The 18845-nt window shown below is 44.5% G+C and overlaps 1 protein-coding gene across 2 annotated transcripts; it reads right to left on the reverse strand.

The window, feature by feature from the left end:
• Positions 1 to 61: 61 nt before the first annotated feature.
• CATIP (ciliogenesis associated TTC17 interacting protein) lies at positions 62 to 13509 on the reverse strand. Of its 2 annotated transcripts, none has more exons than XM_035127776.2 (10): positions 13170 to 13509; positions 11513 to 11689; positions 9334 to 9534; positions 7627 to 7682; positions 5402 to 5488; positions 3853 to 4023; positions 3438 to 3562; positions 2713 to 2789; positions 1960 to 2048; positions 62 to 1413 (listed from the first exon to the last, which is right to left on the reverse strand). In XM_035127776.2, exons 2-10 carry the CDS (start codon positions 11607 to 11609, stop codon positions 1201 to 1203), a joined length of 1116 nt encoding a protein of 371 aa, XP_034983667.1. In that variant the 5' UTR covers positions 11610 to 11689; positions 13170 to 13509; the 3' UTR covers positions 62 to 1200. The 2 variants fall into 2 exon arrangements, with proteins under 2 accessions (XP_034983667.1, XP_034983677.1); XM_035127786.2 differs by having other exon boundaries at positions 13377 to 13382.
• Between the last annotated feature and the right edge of the window lie 5336 nt (positions 13510 to 18845).

Genomic DNA, 18845 nt, shown 5'->3' on the forward strand with positions numbered 1-18845 from the left:
TTTAAAAAAAAACACCCCACATTTCCTGTGTTCTCTTTCCCAAGACAAAAATGGCCCATGTAAACATCACCTTTCTCCTAAGTGAGTACAAAAAACATTTGCCGGATCTATCCACATCAAGAGAACATAACTGGTCCTCTGTAAAATGTTGAACTTTGAACTTTCAGGAGGGGTGTTGCGAGAGAACAGTTGAGGACAATTTCAATTTTAAAAGTTTTTAGGTTTTTGTACGTTTAAATGTTGTAACTTCTAATAGTTATTTAGACAAAAAAAAGTGCTTGATGGCGATCTTGCTATTTACATGTTTCAAATGTAAAGGTTGGGTCCCTAAAGATGTAACTGGAAAAAAGGACCTGCCTGAGTGAGAATGACTGGCTCTTAATGTTGACAGATACACTGGAAACAGAGCAAATGTCAGCTGATCCACCTTTTCCATCTCCTTCCATTATTCGGGAAGGATATCTACTTCTTGATTATTATTGTTTGATACCTTATTCAAGGTTTGATTCAGATATAACAATGAGCAGATGTGAGCCATCAGTTTGTACAGTCACACCTATTTTTCTCAACCCCTCCCCATCCTGCGGTAGGAGAGGAGATAAGTTTCTAGCTGCAATAAACAGTAGCTTCCCACTTTTGACCATAGTTTTCAGTTACATCTGAATCAGGCCAGTGTATCTTCTTCCACAGTCATTACCTGTTCCTCCACGCAGAAGTCTACATATTTGGACGCACCTTTGTTTTCAATAACTGGGAAAAAAAACTTTATTTGGTCTCACTTTTTGTAAATTTTCTAGCAATTGATTCAATTATTTATTGGCTGAGCTTTCGTCTCTAAAGCCAAAATTTTAAATTCAGAGAAGTCTGTTATAAAGTAACTCCTGCCTTCTTTTTTCTTTTTAAAGGATACATTTGATCCAAAATGTCACAATCTGGAGGTTTTCCACCACTTCCCACTTTGCAGACTCGCCAGCTCTGTGCTGGGTGTGGAAATGCTAGCGGTTTAAGTTCCTACTCCCAGCAGCACTCCTAACACCCTTCGGGAAGCAGCGTGCCTCAGGACTGTGTCTCTGCCCTGGACACAGCAGCAGTAGTCGCCATGCACCCCTTTGGGCAGGGCGTGCCCCCAGCAACTTCCAAAAAGAGTTCCCGCAAACCCCAGCGTCATTCTCTGGGTCTTTATTCTTCTGCTGGAATAGTTTAGACGTGGCTGCGAAAGGGGCTGGGCTTGTCGGAATGCCGAAACGACCTGCACGGCGGGCGCTCCGCTGAAAAGGGGGCAAAGAACTCCGCAGCGAAGGTGACCACGTCATCGGGCTTGCGAAGCAGCAGCAGCTGTAAGAAATCTGCCAACAGCGCACGGAGCTCTGGGTGGCGACGCACATAGGTGGCATGGCTTGCTTTCAGCTCCTCCTGAAGGGAGGAAACCAAACCCCCATTAGAGGAGGGGCTCTCAGGTTGTTGCTCTATCCAGTTTGGTGCCCTACCAAAGTACTTCAAGTAAAACTATATTTATTTGGAGGCCCACTAATTGATGCAGGTGGTGCTGTGGGTTAAACCACAGAGTCTAGGGCTTGCTGGTCAGAAGGTCGGTGGTTCGAATTCCCGCGACGGGGTGAGCTCCCGTTGCTCAGCCCCTGCTCCTGCCAACCTAGCAGTTTGAAAGCACATCAAAGTGCAAGTAGATAAATAGGCGGGAAGGTAAACCTCCGGCGAGAAGGTAAACGGCGTTTCCATGTGGTGCTCTGGTTTGCCAGAAGCGGCTTTGTCATGCTGGCCACATGAACTGGAAGCTGTACGCCGGCTCCCTCGGCCAATAACACGAGATGAGTGCCGCAACTCCAGAGTCGGTCAGGACTGGACCTAATGGTCAGGGGTCCATTTACCTTTAATTGACCCTTGGCAACAATTGGCACATTTTAAGGGCGTAGGCAAGACTCTAGCTGCCACACAACTCACCTTTCTGTCTAAGAACTGGGAATACAGCTGCACATCCTCTTCCCAATCCAGCGGGATTTTCTCGAAGACTGGACGAGGGTCTGGTTCATCTGGGAAGAGGTGAAAATTGAAGCAGAGAGTTAGGAATGAGAGATAGATGTCCATCACATACTAGAAATCCATGGCTCTTAAAGATAAATAGTGCAATTAAATTTCAATCCATGCCCAAATGAAAGAGAATGCATTTCTGCCATTTTGCCCAAGTTATTTGATTCACTCCCAGATGCTGTCCCCAGTGGAGGCCAACATAGATCCTGGGCCTCTCCAGACTGGTGTTTTGTTGTGGGTGTATCTTGCAACGTGTTCTTGACACAATAATAGTGTGTTAGTGGTGGATTTAGTCTACTTTAGTTTGCTCTGGGATACTTCCCCCAATTGCTATCATGTTTTTGCTTTCCAAAGGGGCAACAGCACAACAGAACCGAAACAAAAAAATAAACCAGAGCATTTGTAGTATAAAAAAAGTTATGAAACTTCAGCGGGAGCTTATGGGAGATGCACTGCCTGGAAACGAAGCAGCGTGACCACCCCAAAACTTTTGTAGGCACAAACAGTATTGAAAGCTGATGTGACCATCTCAATTGCAGATCATCACAATGAAAAAAGGATGTCTGGAGGGGGTTCAACTACCAAATGCCCCAATTGCCTCTGGTGACCATTCCCAACCGCTGACGGGGTGGAGGGAGGGAAATTTCACAGACTCCTGCCTTTTACCTGTGTCAATCAGAATGGGCATCTGCAGGATCACCATGGTGGCCGGGGATCCAACCTGGACACGGCGAGATAAATGCCTGGGTGGGGGAGGCAAGAAGGAAAACTAGCCAGCTGTACCCTCCTATATTTGCCTGGGAACTGTAAGAGATAGGCAGGAGCCCTGAAGGACTGTAGCTGCATGGGACTCTGGTGCCTTCATGATGTGCTGTGAGTGGATCATGATGAGGCATGCCAAGCCTAGGAATGGGAAGTTCTCCTGCCATTACATATGCGTTTCTTTTAGTTAAACAACTGACAAATGTATCTTGGTGGATACTGAAGATGCAAACATCTTCTGTATCCTCTTCTCCTCCCCACATTTTGCATGTCATTTTGAATACGGAATGTAACTGAGTTGTTTCATGTATGGTTCTTAGGGCGGAATAAGGGAGGGAGAGACGGGGAATTTAGTACTGTACACACAACCTGTGTACTGTTTGAGTGGAAATAAAGAACTAGGTTACCTTGCATTCACTCAATATATTTGTAATAATAATAATAATAATAATAATAATAATAATAATAATAATAATAATAATGTTTTTTAAAGCACTGGCATTCAAAGGAAACCGACAGTAAGAATGCTGTCGAAAAGACTGTCAGAAGCTATTCTAGGTCAGAGGGAGTAAGCCACGTTGCCTGCAAGGAAGGGCTGGGCACAAGCAATTGCTCTGGGGTCTCCTTACCCATCCGACAGGAAGTAGAACTGCCAGCACAGGGGGACCTCATCCACTGAGTGCACAACTCTCTCGATGACAAACACCTCCACCTCCTCTTTGCCCACTTTCTGCTTCTGGACACCCAGGGGCCTCTGGGAAGGGAATTGAAGAACGAGAAAGGTGAGTAAAAACGGTGCTGCTGGTGAGGCAGCAAAGCCTTGTTCTCTCCTGCCAGCATGTAGTTAACTTTAGACAGTCAGCTAGCCTACATGTTTTGGTCAAATCTTCACTTGGAAATTTTCTCCAATCTACCGAGGGCTGGGCCCATGTAGCTGGATGGCTCAGCACAATATGTGCTGTAACACTGGTCTACAGCCCTTCCCGAGACAAACTTCCTCATACATTGCCAACACCTGCAGGGTGCCCCACCAGACACACTCACATAGGTGCAGGGGCAGATGTGCTGGTCAATGCCAAATGCGAGGAAAATGGCATCCTGTGGTACGGCTTGCCTTCTGGCCATCACCCGCATCACCAGGAAGTTGGCAGACTCTGAGACTAGACCATGAAGCTGCGCAAGTTTGTAAGAAAATGTGTCAACGTGGATCTCTTCCTGTGAGAGAGAATAGAGGAAAGACATTTTCACCAAATCCAAGACAACAACAGGTCATTCTGGGGAAATTGTTTTGTGACTTATAGATGGCATTCCTTGGCACTTCAAGACAGGCTTAGCCAATAGTGGGACAAGAATGGGAAACCGTGATCTTGCTGCCCTTTGTCATCTGGCTGTTATGAGGGCTTGTGCAGCATAGTGGTGAAGACTATGAGTTGGGAAGTCTTCAGTTCAAATCAGATCTCAGCTGCAAATTTACTAGGTGGCATTTGGTACTAAGCATGACTCCTTGGGCCTCGGACCAGCTCATATCTGCAACATGAGGACAACGCTGTTCTTCTTAGTGGGTTGGTGTAAGTACTGAGATAATGAAGGTGGAGAGTTTGGAAATGTGCAATATAAATGTTGTTCTGGGACATGATCTGAAGGCACATGCTCAGGAGATCTGGGTCTGCTTGGTGTCTGGAGACCACCTGCCTTGAAGGGGTATCATGGAAGAAAGAAGGGGTATAAAGGCAATACATAAATATAGTATGCCATATTGCTGTTTGTCTATTTAGAATACTTAACGGTGCAAATTGCTTTACAAGCCTTGCAACAAGGCTAAACTCCAAGGTAGTTAGACCATAGCTGCCAAGTTATCCCTTTTTTAAAGGGATTTTCCCTTATGCTGAATAGGCTTCCTCACGAGAAAAGGGAAAACTTGGCAGCTATGAGTTAGACTACAAGATAGTGGAAAGTAACAATCTCATAGTCTGTTAAACCTTGATGACAACCAGTGGAACAAGTTATTATAGATAACATTCAAGGACAGTAGCTAGGAATGCTTGAGGGATACAGTATTTGCAAAACTAAGTATGAACTAACCAGATTCAGACCTTCCAGTGTTATGAATAATCCTAGCACCACAGGGACATTGTGTTATTTCTGTTCCTGAACCTAGATTTGAATGTACCGTAATCTTTATTTCAGGATCTTTTATAAACTGCTTATGAAGTGGCAAATAAATACCGTATTCTAAATGAATAATTAATGTGTGAGTCAGAACTCACTTCTTGATTGTTCCCATGTGGTTCTCATTCAACAACAGCCACAATCAAAATGCATTTTAAAACACGTTATTTCAAGAGAAAATGCACTTAAGAAACATGTATTTTGAGGGAGGGGGAATGTTTAAAAATTAGTATTACGTAAAATACAATTTTGGTTGTGTGGATTTAATAGGGAAATTAAAGTCCTCTGGAATGGACTTATAGGTGAACAGACATGAAAGTGACAGGAATTTGAATTACTAGTGTGATTATTTCCCTTAACCTAGAGAGGGAAGGAGTTGGGCTTGACTTTCCAAATCCTTTAAGAAGAATCAGAATTTACTCACATCTCTTTCTATCACGGTTTTGCTCACAAAAAGCTGGTCTTGGCGTCTCACCACATGGGTCCTGGTTTCCACTGGGTGCTCCCTGAACTGCAGAAAAGAGTAAGTACAACAAGATGATACATAAATGCCAGACAGATGACTTAAAAAAAATTTTTTTTTAATACACAGGAGTATTTATGTCTACTCCTGCCAACCTAGCAGTTCGAAAGAAGTGCAAGTAGATAAATACTTCCCGCTCCGGCGGGAAGGTAAACAGCCTTTCTGTGTGCTGCTCTGGTTCGCCAGAAGCGGCTTTGTCATGCTGGCCACATGACCTGGAAGCTGTACACCGGCTCCCTTGGCCAGTAAAGCGAGATGAGCGTCGCAACCCCAGAGTCGTCCGCGACTGGACCTAACGGTCAGGGGTCCCTTTATCTTTACCTTTACCTATGGCTAAGACTTTTGTCCCTCTAGTGCAGAGGTGGGGAACCTCTGGCCCAAGGCCTAATTATGGGTCCCAGTTTGGCCTGCAAGGCCAGTTCCCAAAAGCAAATCAGGATGAAGCCTTACAGTTTTTTTCCATGTATAAGACTAGGTTTTTTAACTAAAAAAATTAGGTTTAAAATTTGGGCTCGCCTTATACACAGGTAGTGCTGAGGGGCTGTTTTCTTAATTTGGAGTCCCCAAAAATAGGGGCTGTCTTATACATGGGGGCATCATATACACAGAAAAATACGGTATTCTGATATAACTGCTTTGTAAACAAATCAGGACCAATTAAGACCAGGCATAGGAAGGAATTCAATTTCGTGCTAATCTCCCCTCCCCTCCCTCTCTGCATTGCTCTGAGGGTTCTCTTGGACACACGCCCCCCCACCTTGCCAATGTTTTTATATATGTTGGAAGCCACCCAGAGTGGCTAAGGCGACCCAATCAGATGGGTGGGGCACAAATAAATTGTTGTTGTTGTTGTTGTTGTTGTTGTTGTTGTTGTTGTTATGCCAGTGGAAATCTTTATGTGGGCTTCCAGTGGCGGAGGTTGTTAGCTGAATCCCACCCATAGTCTAACCACCAAATAAGCAAAATGGGATGGATGCTGAATGAACAGGTTGTCTGGAGCCGAAGTCCCAACTAAAGAAGAATGGCAATTTAAACTGATGGAATATGTGCAGCTTGTGGATCTAACATACAGAATAAGAGAACAAGAAGAACATTGGTTTAAAGAAGATTGGAAAATGTTTATTGAATATATGGGGGGGATTGTGTACACTTGAAAACATTGGCAACATTAAGATAAATTCAACAGTGTAAACAAGTTTTGATGGATGTAATAATGGATTACTGAATGGTTTAGTTTATGCAAAATATGCAGGGATTTATTACATGCAAAATGAACCATGGAAAGAGAAGAAGGAAAGCCATTGACATTTTAAGGTGGTTTAAATGAATATTAGAAATGGTTAAAACGGAAAATTTAATAAAAATTATACACACACAAAAACAGATTGTCTGGAGGAAGCCCATCTCGGCTAATGGCCCTCCTGTCCAGTCCTTCATAAGTATAAAAGTTAAATTTTGGAAGAAATTCAGAGGAATTATAGGCTGATCTATCACACCTTCAATGACACACTCCCCCCCCCGCACATACACACACCCCGGAAATATGAAGAGATCTAAGGCCTTACAAGTAGGTGGAATCAGCTATGTTAGAAGGAAGATGTCAGGCACCGATATGCAGGTTGGTTATTTTATTCATTTATTTATTTTTTAATTGCCTTGCTGACATGATTTGGATTTTCTGTCTCAGGCAACATATTGTCTTAAATTGACTTTATGCAGGCTGTGGCTATGAATAGTCCTGTTGGACTGCTTCCTGCTTCTGGTGTGTGCATGTAGGGAAGACCAAAGCGTTGCTTTAAATCCCAGTCCCCACAGGGGGAAGGTGGGCTTACAACTGCATTTCCAACAGCCTGCTTTTGGATGGGCTGGATATTCCACTGATTTCAAAGGGACAAGGCCAACTAACTTTGTCAGTTTACCCAGGAGAGCAGAAAATGGAGATCAAGAAGGAAACCTGCAAGGGGGGGGGGCTGAAAAGATTTCCCCTACCCCCATGCTTCAATATGAAGAGGAGAAACCCTGGCAGGATTACATTCATTCATTCATTCATTCATTCATTTCATGTGTTTAGATGTTATCTTGCATCCAGGTAGCCATGGTGAAGGGGACACAAACAAGATATTTACCCTCACACTTTCCTTTGTGTGCTGCTCTACAGTTTCCAATTTCTTCGTTACATATCCTGATAAAGAAAGAGATAAAGGTTTACAAAACAAACAGTTAAAGGTTATGCCACCTAAACACTCCCTGCAAGCCCAGGTTGCCTCTTTGTCCCTCTTTATTACTCTTGGAAATACTCCAGTTTCCACCAAGAGTTCCTGAAACTGCCTACCTTTCTGGGAACTTTCCTGAAGTTGTGTCTGATAGCTGCTAGAAACCACTGTGACAGCTCCCAAACTTACTGTGACTGGGTTGATTCCACACTAGGTGTTTTCTCTGGGATGGATATCATTTGTTCACTCTTTTTTTATGGAGGATCCAGATGATTTCTCTTCCAAACTGTTGCATTCCGGTCTTTTCTGTGCTGTCATCCTGACCTGCCATGTCTGTGCTGTCAACACAACCTAATTTGTGCCATTTCTTTGTTTGCTTAAGATGCAATTGTAACACCACTCTGTCCAATGCCATGAAATGGCAAAGCACTACTGACAAACAAAACATATTTTTGCAAGAAAAGCACAATGGCTAGTTTGTGCATGAACTACTTAAATCTAGTTTGTTTTAATGGGTTTTAGGCAGCCTACCAAAACACGTGATTGTTCGGGGTGGCTGGCTGTGAATGCACAAATAATACTCCATGGTTTTTATTCAACATATACCAGCTGCATTAAGAAGATAAAATAAAAATTAAATGCATATTGTTAGCGACAAGGGAGTAGCTGTGAGAAGGAACAGCAGCGTGGTGTAGTGGTTAGAGTGCCTTGGAAACTGGGGTTCTGGTCCCCACTTAGCTATGAAGCACACAGAGTGACCTTGGGCCAGTCACTGTCTCTGAGCCTAACGTACCTCAGACGGTTGTCGTGAGGATAAAATGGAGAGAGGGAAGACCATGTATACCACCTTGAGCTCCTTTGAGGGAAGGTGGGAAAGAAATTACTAAATAAGTACATCACAAAATTAGGAGGTCTTTGCTGATTGAAGGCTGAAATTCTGAACAAGTTTCATAGCCCATGAGTCCCATTAAATGAAGTGGGAATAATTTTAAATATAGTAGAGCCTTGCTTAGAGTACGGTTGCCATATTTCAAAAAGTGAAAATCTAGACAGAAAAGTTGTTTAGCTTTTTCGGCAAAATCTCAAAAAATAAAAAAGAAATTAAGTTTTGGAGCTACAGTATTTTTTAAGGAAAATCGCCCAAAATGACACTGCTGACATGGGTTGCCATATGTCCAGATTTTCCTGGACGCTGCAGTGGATTCCACCATGACACTGCTTCTGACGGTCAATTGCTGGTTATGTCCAGGAAATTCCGGACATACGACAACCTTAGCTTATAGGAACAGGAATTGTAGAGCCTTATTGGGGATATAGCAGAATATTAAGTGCTATGTCCACACTGTGTGGCTGGAACCTTGCTCACCTTTTTCTTCCCTTGGGTCTAAAACAGTTATCAGACGAAGGAAGCATGGCACTGGGAACCAAAAAAATGACTATTTGCTTGCTACAAATAGTCTATGGTTAAATCCCTTCTCCTCGTGCTATAGCTCCATCTCTGCACCCATAGTTTCAAGGTCCCATATCACCAGTTGTATAATCTGAGGGCTGAAGGCTGTTATTTGGACACAGGAGTAGGCCGACCACCCTCCTCCTGCCAAATTATTGCAGTGAAGTTACCGGTAATGGACGTTGTGCAAGGGATGCCATCAATGGTCCCCTTGCTGCTGGCACGGACCAGGTACACGTCTTCTTCATCCCAGTCGTCTGGTGAATAGCTGGTCTGCTCCACTGAGATGGTGAATGTCCCTATAGTCTCTCCACTCTCTGAGATGGCAACCAGCGATTCCCCAAAAATGCAGTACTTTATCTCTTTCAGTTCTGTGAGATGAGAGAGTAGAACATTATCATTTGGGGGAAACAGAGAACGAAAAGCCTGTTCCCACACAGAATGGGAAAATGTCCCCCAAGAACAGAAACCAGTTGTTGTTGGTGGATGCAGAGTATTTTGGCGACAAGGGTAGATCCAACCCTAAAACTCATGAGCAGAGACCTAATATCAAACCAGGTTCTATATAGAAGTGTTTAACTGAAAAGCTGAAGGAATGTGTCCACAAAGTTCGGGTCACATCTGGTCACACCATCTAGGTCACACTGACCTCCTTTCTCTCTGGCTTCTCCCCAAGGCCTGCCAGTTGCTTGCCTGTCATGTGCCTGGTGTTTTGTCCATGATCCATTACAGCATTTCACTAAAGGCATGGGGGAAATGGACTGCGTTCCAGGGGCCACATGCCAATGGTGCCCAGGGCCAGAGGCAAAAGCGAGCAAAGCAACATGTGTGAAATTTACCTTTGTATAGTAGACTACTTCTTACCTATGCTCACACTCCCCTCTCTGTCCTGCATCCAGACAAGCAAGAAGCATTGTCTGTGGGATGTGACCCATAAGAGGCAGTCAAGTACAACATTCCTTGTAATGCTAGAGAAGACATGCAAGGGAATGTTTGGTCCAGTCAGTCAAAACTTCCTGTTCCTCCTGGCTGGAGCATCCTTCCTGTTGCATGTGATAGAAGGTGGGCGTGACCTAACCTGTCCAGGTAACAAAAGGATGAGTCACACAGCACACCTCCCTCTTTTTTGACTTCTTTCTTCGTTTGACCAGCTTCTAGCTAGGACTGCTCTGCTAGCTCTCAGCTAGCCAAAGCACTGGGATTATTCCCCCATATGGGGTAGATCCACATGTACATATTTGTAACTAAGTCCGCCTTCAGGAATCCAACTGTGAACTGATGTGAGTAAACTTCTTTTATTGGCTTGGAATAAGATTGTCGCGTCTTTATTATTTTAAGAGGGATTCAAGGGAACTTACCAGGAACGTATAATAGTGAGAGGCTCACACGAGCCTGCAACCAGCTATCTGCTGTGCATATAAAAGGTGGAATGTAACTCTGCTGCATAAAGGAACTTGCTATCACAAGTTAGGAAGGATATTAATAAACAATATATCCTCTCCTGCCACCCTGAACATTCCCATATTTTCTGAGGGTGAGGACACATTCCAGTGAGGGAAAAGCTCTCAAGGAGGGTGTATTTCAGGGCTGGTGAGGCATGTGGCCTGGAGAGAGGGGAAAGCGCTCTAGGAAAAGTTCTGAGGGTCAGACAGAGAAGCCTGCATTTGGCTCCATGCCCTGAAGTTCTCCCATCCCATCCCTGGGACATATAATCTTGCAAGTCAATCTGGCAAAGCCGGTACCATGTCTGAAAGGTGGCTCACAAAATTGGCTGTTGAAGATAGGAAACTTGGGAGTTAGCAGGAAACTTGCTGATACAATCATGCCCACTCTGACCAATAGTGTTCCTTAATGGTTTGGAACTGAGGAAACTAGACATGACACTAAACACTGAGAATGTTCCTATTCCATTTCGGTTTTTTACATTTTTTAATAATAGCAGGTGCAGGGGGACCCCCCCCCCATTTTCATTGGGACTGCAGCATGCAGGCAGGGGATCTTTTACTCCCCCCGTTGAAATCCCAATGAAAATGCCATCCTGATATTGCCCGCAGTGTGGAGTGGGGAAATTCATTGGGACTGCAGCTGGGTGGCAGGATGGGGAGAGATTTAAACCTCCTCCATGTCTGCTGCAATACCAATACCCCCCTCCCCTCAGTGCCTGCTATGAAGAAAAAGAAAAACCCAAGGTTTTCCCAGTGGTGCTTTTAGTGCCAGTCTACTTTGGCCCTAAGACCCCTATATCTTCAAAGGCTGATAGTGAAAAAGCTCCTGGCTGTCAGCACCCCCCCTTTACATGAGGGAGAACAGGGTAGGAGAGCCTCCCCTCTCCTCAAAAGGGGCACCCACCAATGAGCGAAAGGAATTCCACTGCCCCTTTGTTGGCAGCTGGGACTTTCGGTATTGGCACCTCCTTGGGCACCTCGTCTGAGGTCTTCTTTTGCATTGTGGAGAGATGAGGACTGAAAGCCTTGGAACAGGTGGGTGTGGAAGAGGACACTTCCCAGAGGTCTGCTGTGAGGAAATCTGGAAGAAGAAGTGGGGGGGGGAGGATATGGATGACGAAAGCAGACTGGATGCAAACCCTGCCTGCAATACATTAGCTGGAGTGGACATAGCTCTAGCCACATACTGTGTGAGATAAGGGGGGAAGTCCCAGCCTGCCATACTGTTTCAATATACAGTATACAAGGGAGAGTCACAGTGAAGAATTCAGCGTGAAACCAACACCAGAAAGAACTAGGCTAATGTGTCCAAGCCATGGGGACCTGCCATTTGCACATTCAGGTGCTGTGAGCCCACCACCCCACAGGGCATCTCTGACCAAAAGACCGCTCGTGACGACACTGTATGGTTTGAATTTAGGCCACAACGTTATTGATTACAGCTGTAAGGAGTTTGGTGAAGGCACTGGGTTGTAACTGACCTCAACCAACCTGTCTGCTGGATGACCGGCCAAGGGGTCGAACCAATGTTGAGGAGACCCTATGGCTTGCTTCAAATAGGTGCTACTCCACAAGGAGTGCCATGGCCCTAGCCCCCCGCATGGGCATCCGGACAAAAGCACCTCCCCACGGACCCCTTTAACGGGATTGTCATATTCCCTCGGAGGCAATGCACATTTCCCATCATTCCCACCAACCTCCCAGGCTATAAACACTACAAACTTTTTGAAAATGAAAGCTAGGAATCAGAACCAGCTAATGGGCCCTGCATAACATGTCTAAAAGCCAGATACTGTATCCAGGCAAAGCGATGGCTCTTATTGTGCTGTGCTTCATGCCGTCTCCTTGGTGGGTGCTAAGATAGATCTCTATGGTCAAGCTTTTTGCAGGCTCTTCCCAGAGAATAGCAGGAAGGATGAGGGCCATCTTCCCTCTTCCCATGGAACTCTGAGAAAGGTAGTCCTTTGAAGGGTCTTTAACAGCGAATTCTCACCAAGCTACAATTTTCAGGATCCTTTGGGGGAAGCCTGTTCTGCACAAGTAAGGAATCGGTCTTGCAGTGGGGAAGTCCCTATGCTGCAACTCCCTGCACACTGGTATTTGGCAGACACCTTTGCTATACTGTTTACAGCGCCTTCCAAAAACTTTTTTTGCTTAGGCAAGCCTAAGCCAGATAGGTAAGATCAGCATTTTAATTGGTAATTCCCTTTTATATTTCATAACATGTATTTTAACCAGTGATTTTATGAATACTTTTTAATGGATCAAATCATTTTAAACTTTTGATGATTTTAATGTCTATCTTATGTTTTATGCAAACCATCTACAGTACAGGTTTTGACAATTAAGCGGTAGACAAAATTTAAAATTTAAAAATAAATAAATGGCACTTAAATTGATATAAAGTATGTTCTTTCTCTGTCTTTTTCTCATTGAAACTGCCTCCTTTTGTTTTAATAATGCTTGGATGGCACCCAGCCTTGCAATCAATTAATCAATAAAGCATTTGTATAAATTTGGGAGAATATCGGCTGCAAAGACCCCTATTTCCTTCCACTCACTTGTCCTCCGTCCTTCTGTACAGCATCCTGATGTAGCAACAAAGCCCCTCTACCCTTATCAATGAATGCCTCTAATGCTAATCCCAATTGCATCCATCCCAGTTATTTCCTCCCCACCCATGCGGCTTCCCAGGATGGGGATAAATTTAGAGAAATGAGTGGAAGTCAGCTTCATGTTAGACCTGAAGCCTCCCACTCTAGACTCACTGCGTTTTTCCCGTCCTTCCACAGTGAGGTTGCAATGTATTCACTGGTTTCCGCAGCAACAGCATTCCTCCCCGCCTCTTAAAGGGACAGAATGAATTGGCAGCATTGAGAGAAGTTTTTCACAGGATTCTAGCATGCACGGAATTCTAACAGGGAAGAACACAAAGGGAGAGGAGGGTATGATCTGGGAATTAGGAACAGACGATCAGAATATAAAAGATATAGTCGTGGAGTTCTGTTTTCGATGCACAACCAAACAAAACACGTCTACTTACACCATCCTTTGCACAATATTCTCACACTTCCTGATCCAATGACAGTATAATGACTGCATGTAATGGCTGAGGAGGAAGAATAGCTCAGCAATAGGAAATACCTTGCTGAACATAGATGGGGGGAACAAAGAGCTCCAAATGTTGCTTTAGAAAAGCAAAATTAAATTAGTGGTGTTTTACACACACACACACACACACACACACACACACACACACAGACACACACACACAGACACACACACACACACACACACACACACACACACACACCCCTGTGGGTTATGGATAGCCTTGCTGCTATTCTTCTCCATTTATTGCTGGCGAAGTACCCTTGCATTGGGGTCACACAATTAGTGAATTCAAAGCCACCAAAGGAATACCTTAACAAGGAAGCTCACAAAATACTGTGGGCATGTTCTGTTACTGTAGTAGGAAAATGGTGCAATGGCACCCCTGGCATGCATGTAGTCACATTCCATAAAGACATCACAGTAGCAAAGGACTCAGCATCTGATGGCATTTTTGTCTTAGTCGAATCAAACAAAATCTTATGGCTACAAAATCTTATGGGGGAAGTATCACATTTTCCTAAGTGCAAAACATGGCACTTTTGAGGACTTAGGACATGCAGAGTCCCAGCCACAGATATTACACAAGAATATATCATACAGAGAAGTTCTAAGTAGTAGAGTAACTCATTACTGTGACTAATGAAAAAGAGTTCTATGAATAAACTGGTTCTTCTTTGGGAGTAGAACACTTCAGTGAATAACTTTTAACAGCATCATGTCCATCTCTCTGTCATCTTAAACACTCCCCCCCCCAATGGTTAACAAATCTGGCTTTTCTTGCAACATTATTCAACACTAACCCAGTATTTTAGAGGTGGCACTGTGGTCTAAACCACTGAGCCTCTTGGGCTTGCTGATGCAAAGGTCGGTGGTTCAAATCCACACAACGGGGTGTCCCCTTGCTCTGTCCCAGCTTCTGCCAACCTAGCAGTTTGAAAGCATACCAGTGCAAATAGATAAATAGGTACCGCTGCGCTGGGAAGGTAAATGGCATTTCTGTGCACTTTGGCACTCATCACAGTGTCCCGTTGCGCCAGAAGTGGTTTAGTCATGCTGGCCACATGACCTGGAAAGCTGTCCATGGACAAACGCTGACTCCCTCGGCCTGAAGCGAGATGAGCGCTGCACCCCATAGTTGTCTTTGACTGGAATTAACTGTCCAGGGGTCATTTACCTTTACCATTTACCTAATCCAGTATTGTAAACTTTTTCAGAATTTCAGTTCATCCTTATGAATGGAAAGTTATTAGGGCCAACGCGAGAGAACTAGTATCCTATCAGAAAAAAATGGTACAGCTGGGGGATACTTCTAGCATTACAGATAGTTAATATATGTATATAAACAGCTGGTTGTTATACATACTGTTTGTTAAGTTACTTTAGATACAGTTGGTGGGAGAAAGTTGTCCTGGAACATCAGACGCTACATTCCCACATGGGCATTTGCCAAATGTATCCATTATCAACCCCTCTTTATATATTCAGTCTCCTTTTTTCCATTCCTGTACTGTACTTTCCTGTCTGTCTCTCCTTCTTTTATTATTTATGTTTTGTCCACTATGTCCCAAAGCAAAAATCAAACTACAGCCAGTTCAACCATGATCCTCTCTGCCTTCAGGTGAGATTGGATTATTACCAATGCTGCAAGTCAAGCACATACCTGGAGGCACCTTGGTTAAATGAGGGAGGAAGAAGCCCTAAGCTTTCAGTAAAATGATAGCTCTCTTGTTGTTTTAGGGTATTCAGCTACATTTTATTCAGAGCAGACCCACTGAAATGAATGGACCTTTTTTGGTCTACTCTGCTAAATCGTGTCCTCCCTAAAAGAGGTCACGTGTTGCGGTGAGACCTGGAGACTGACCTCCTGGTTGTGGGTGGGTATATTGGATAGCCACAACACCTGATTGGTAGGTCCCTCATTGCTGGGTGTAATCTGGCCAATGGGGTGCACGTGACCCAGAGCTTCCTCTTTCGGCTTGTGCATTGGAACACCTACCCACCTCTCCCTACTTTTAGGGCATTTTGAGTGTGCCGTCTGTTGTTGGGACAGGGGCACAGCAGGAATTTTCCCCACTTGGCTGATTGGCTGTTGCCATTTGGGTTTCGCCTGCTGCATAGCGTCACAACTTGTAAGGTTGCCAATAGGCACTGGTTCAGGTGATAGGGATGGGAGAACGGTCTCACCATCCCTATGTGAAGGGTATTCCGTTAAAGGAATCCAGGGACTCAACGTGGTTTCGTCAACCCCTGAGAGGGGGTTGTGCCCGTGCCTGAGTCCAGGGGAGCATCTGGGGAGTGAATAGAGTCTGTTCCCGGGCTTTTCACCTACCTCAGGTGTTCACCCTTGGCTGACCTATGATGGAGCTCTGGGTCAGCGCTACCTGCAAGGATGCAGGGAGCTAGTCGAACCAGAGCCTATGCAATCACTCACTTTTCTGTAATCAATAAGGTTGTGGCCTAAATTCTGCCAAAAACTAAAACTAAAATTTGAGTCAAATGTGTGTTTATTTAGGGGGGAGGTCTCTGGATCTGAACACGCAAACACACCCAGTCAGTGCAATCCTAGATACATCTACCCAGAAGTAACTTGCAAGTAACAGAGCAAAAGACTGCAGTCCTCAACCCCTCCCCCACCTTCAAACAGATGCGCACACAGATTCCCACACTGAAGTTGCATGCAGGCCATACATTTAAAGCACAAATAATTCTGCAAACTGTAGTTTATCCCAGACAGAGCTACATCTTTAGCAAACTACTGTTCCCAGGGCTCTTTGGGGAAACTTGTGTGCTTTAAATGTATGGTGTGTCATTCATTCACTCCATCCTCCTGAAAACAGAAAGATGAGATTGTCGGGGCTCAGCTGGCACTGTCAAGATTATGAGCAGCTGTCAGGATGAATGTGGGTCATTGCAGGTAAGGAACTGGCCTGGAGTATGTGCATGCAATGGTGAGGGGAGAGAAGGAACTGAGTGATGAAATGTTTAATGAAGCAAATGTTAAATCTATCTGTTTTGTCCCTCACTCATTTACAGAGATGCAGAAAGGCACCACGCTAGTTAAGACACTGCACTGCTCTAAATATATTGCGCACAGCTTTAGAGGCCAATGTTCTAGGTGTCAGCAATGCCAAACCCTACTAGAGATCATTAATTGTCTGATGTCTTGTGGGGCTGCCACTAAACTCTAAAACCATCTTCATGATATCAGTGTTGCCATAGAAACAGACAGGCTTCCCACTGTGGGCAGAGAGAGAGAGCACAAAGTAGATGATAAGGGTGACAACAAAATAGAATGAAAGCAAATATGCTGAAAAACGGGGTGTGAGCTGCAGGTGAAGGTGATCTTGAAGAAGCATCTTTTGAGAATAAGCATAAAAGCTTGCAAGTATTTATTGGGGAAACCATTCATTAAGCCTGACTACTCCCTCCTGCTCTGTGCACTCTATTTATTTCGACCTTGTGCATCTTCCCTGAGATATCAGTGAACACCAGCATACAGGCGAGCCCCACCCTTGCAGAGAGCTCTGAGCAAATGATGTCAGTATAGAGTTTCCAGGAAGCAACTCAGTTCCCAGAGTTTTCTTCCTGGGGGCAAATTCTGCTCATGGTTGGCATTGAAGATTCTGCATCACAAAAAAAAACCACAAATCCAACAGCATAAGTTGCATTAAAAATGAATAAAAATGGTGTGTACGCATTGTTCGTTCATTCATGGAGACAGAAACAAACTTTATTGCCACTGTACTACTGCACCATCTGGTGGCTCAGGCTAGTACAACAGTAAAGGAAGACTTTCAGCCAGTGAGGGAGGTATTTCTTAAAACTGTATGCCTGGAAGAATTTCTGTAATTCTGGTTCTTTTGATTTGACATTTTCCTCAATAAGCAAACAAAGAAGTGCTTTTAGAATCATAGAATCGTAGAGTTGGAAGAGACCACAAGGGCCATCCAGTCCAACCCCCTGCCAAGCGGGAAACACCATCAAAGCATTTTAGATGTGCTGAGAGCCAATCCTACGATTAGGTAGGGTGAGATGTGCCTGCTCTGTGCTTATATTGTCTCCTTCCTCTGCCCAGCCTACTTTGTAAGAATCTGAAAGGATCTGTCTTCTAAGAAAGCCTTTCCAAACCTGGCCCTCTCCACCTGACTAGGACTACACTCATCAGCTCTAGGCAGCATGACCTATTGACTGTGTAGAGTGGGGCTGATGGGAATTGCAGTAGAAACAGGTGGAGGGCAGACAGTTAGGAAGGCTGGGGTCAGTCTCTAAGCCAGTGAGCCATGAGCCAGCAGTTTGGAGACTGAGGTATTGTAAATGCAAAACAACAAGGTGACAGATCAGCAAAGGAAGCGGGGAGGTAGAAACAACTTGGTATCATTAGCATAGATGTCCTGCAGACTGCTGGACTGCAGGCGAGGGAAAGTTTGCTTCCTGCGAAATTCAACCACCTCTCTGGGAAAGGAAAAATGAGTTACAGGTAGGTATATAAACCCCTTCATGGATCACTGCCTTGTTGTAGTGAATGGGCTTGAATAACTCCAAGAAGCTGTGAGCATAGCTATCAAGTTTTCCCTTTTCTCGCAAGGAAGCCTATTCAGCTTAAGGGAATTTCCCTTAAAAAAAGGGAGAACTTGACAGCTATGGCTATGAGCTATGCCATGAAGGCCACTCAAGACGGACATGTCATAGCCAAGAGCAGGCATCCCCAAACTGCGGCCCTCCAGATGTTTTGGCCTACAACTCCCATGATCCCTAGCTAACAGAGCCAGTGGTTGGGGAAGATGGGAATTGTAGTCCCAAACATCTGGAGGGCCGAAGTTTGGGGGTGCCTGGCCAAGAGTGTAGACTAAATGTGATCCACCTGGAGAAGGAACTGGCAACCCACTCCAGTATTTTGCCATGAAAACTCCATGGACATAAAAAAAGGAGAAGCTTGGAGAAGGAAGTGAGAGTTTCCAAGGCATGTTCTGGTTCATGGGGTCACGGAGAGCCAAACACGACAAAGTCGATTAAACAACAGCAACCAAAAGACTAAGTAAGAGGAACTAATGGATGAAGGTAAATAATGAAAAGGAAAAAAGATAATCCAGTGATCTCCAGGATGATGAAATAATATGAAAAAT

Source organism: Zootoca vivipara, chromosome 1 (assembly GCF_963506605.1).
Source record: "Zootoca vivipara chromosome 1, rZooViv1.1, whole genome shotgun sequence".
In the NCBI taxonomy this organism is placed as follows: Eukaryota; Metazoa; Chordata; class Lepidosauria; order Squamata; family Lacertidae; genus Zootoca; species Zootoca vivipara.

What these genes read in the sequence shown, in the direction of transcription:
- CATIP (XM_035127776.2), bottom strand. Translation starts at nt 11,609, where the DNA reads ATGCAAAAGAAGACCTCAGACGAGGTGCCCAAGGAGGTGCCAATACCG. An exon ending in GGAATTCCTTTCGCTCATTG is followed by an intron (nt 9,535 to 11,512) that starts GTGGGTGCCCCT and finishes CTCATCTCACAG; the next exon opens with AACTGAAAGAGATAAAGTAC. An exon ending in AAACCGTGATAGAAAGAGAT is followed by an intron (nt 4,024 to 5,401) that starts GTGAGTAAATTC and finishes TCTCTCTCACAG; the next exon opens with GAAGAGATCCACGTTGACAC.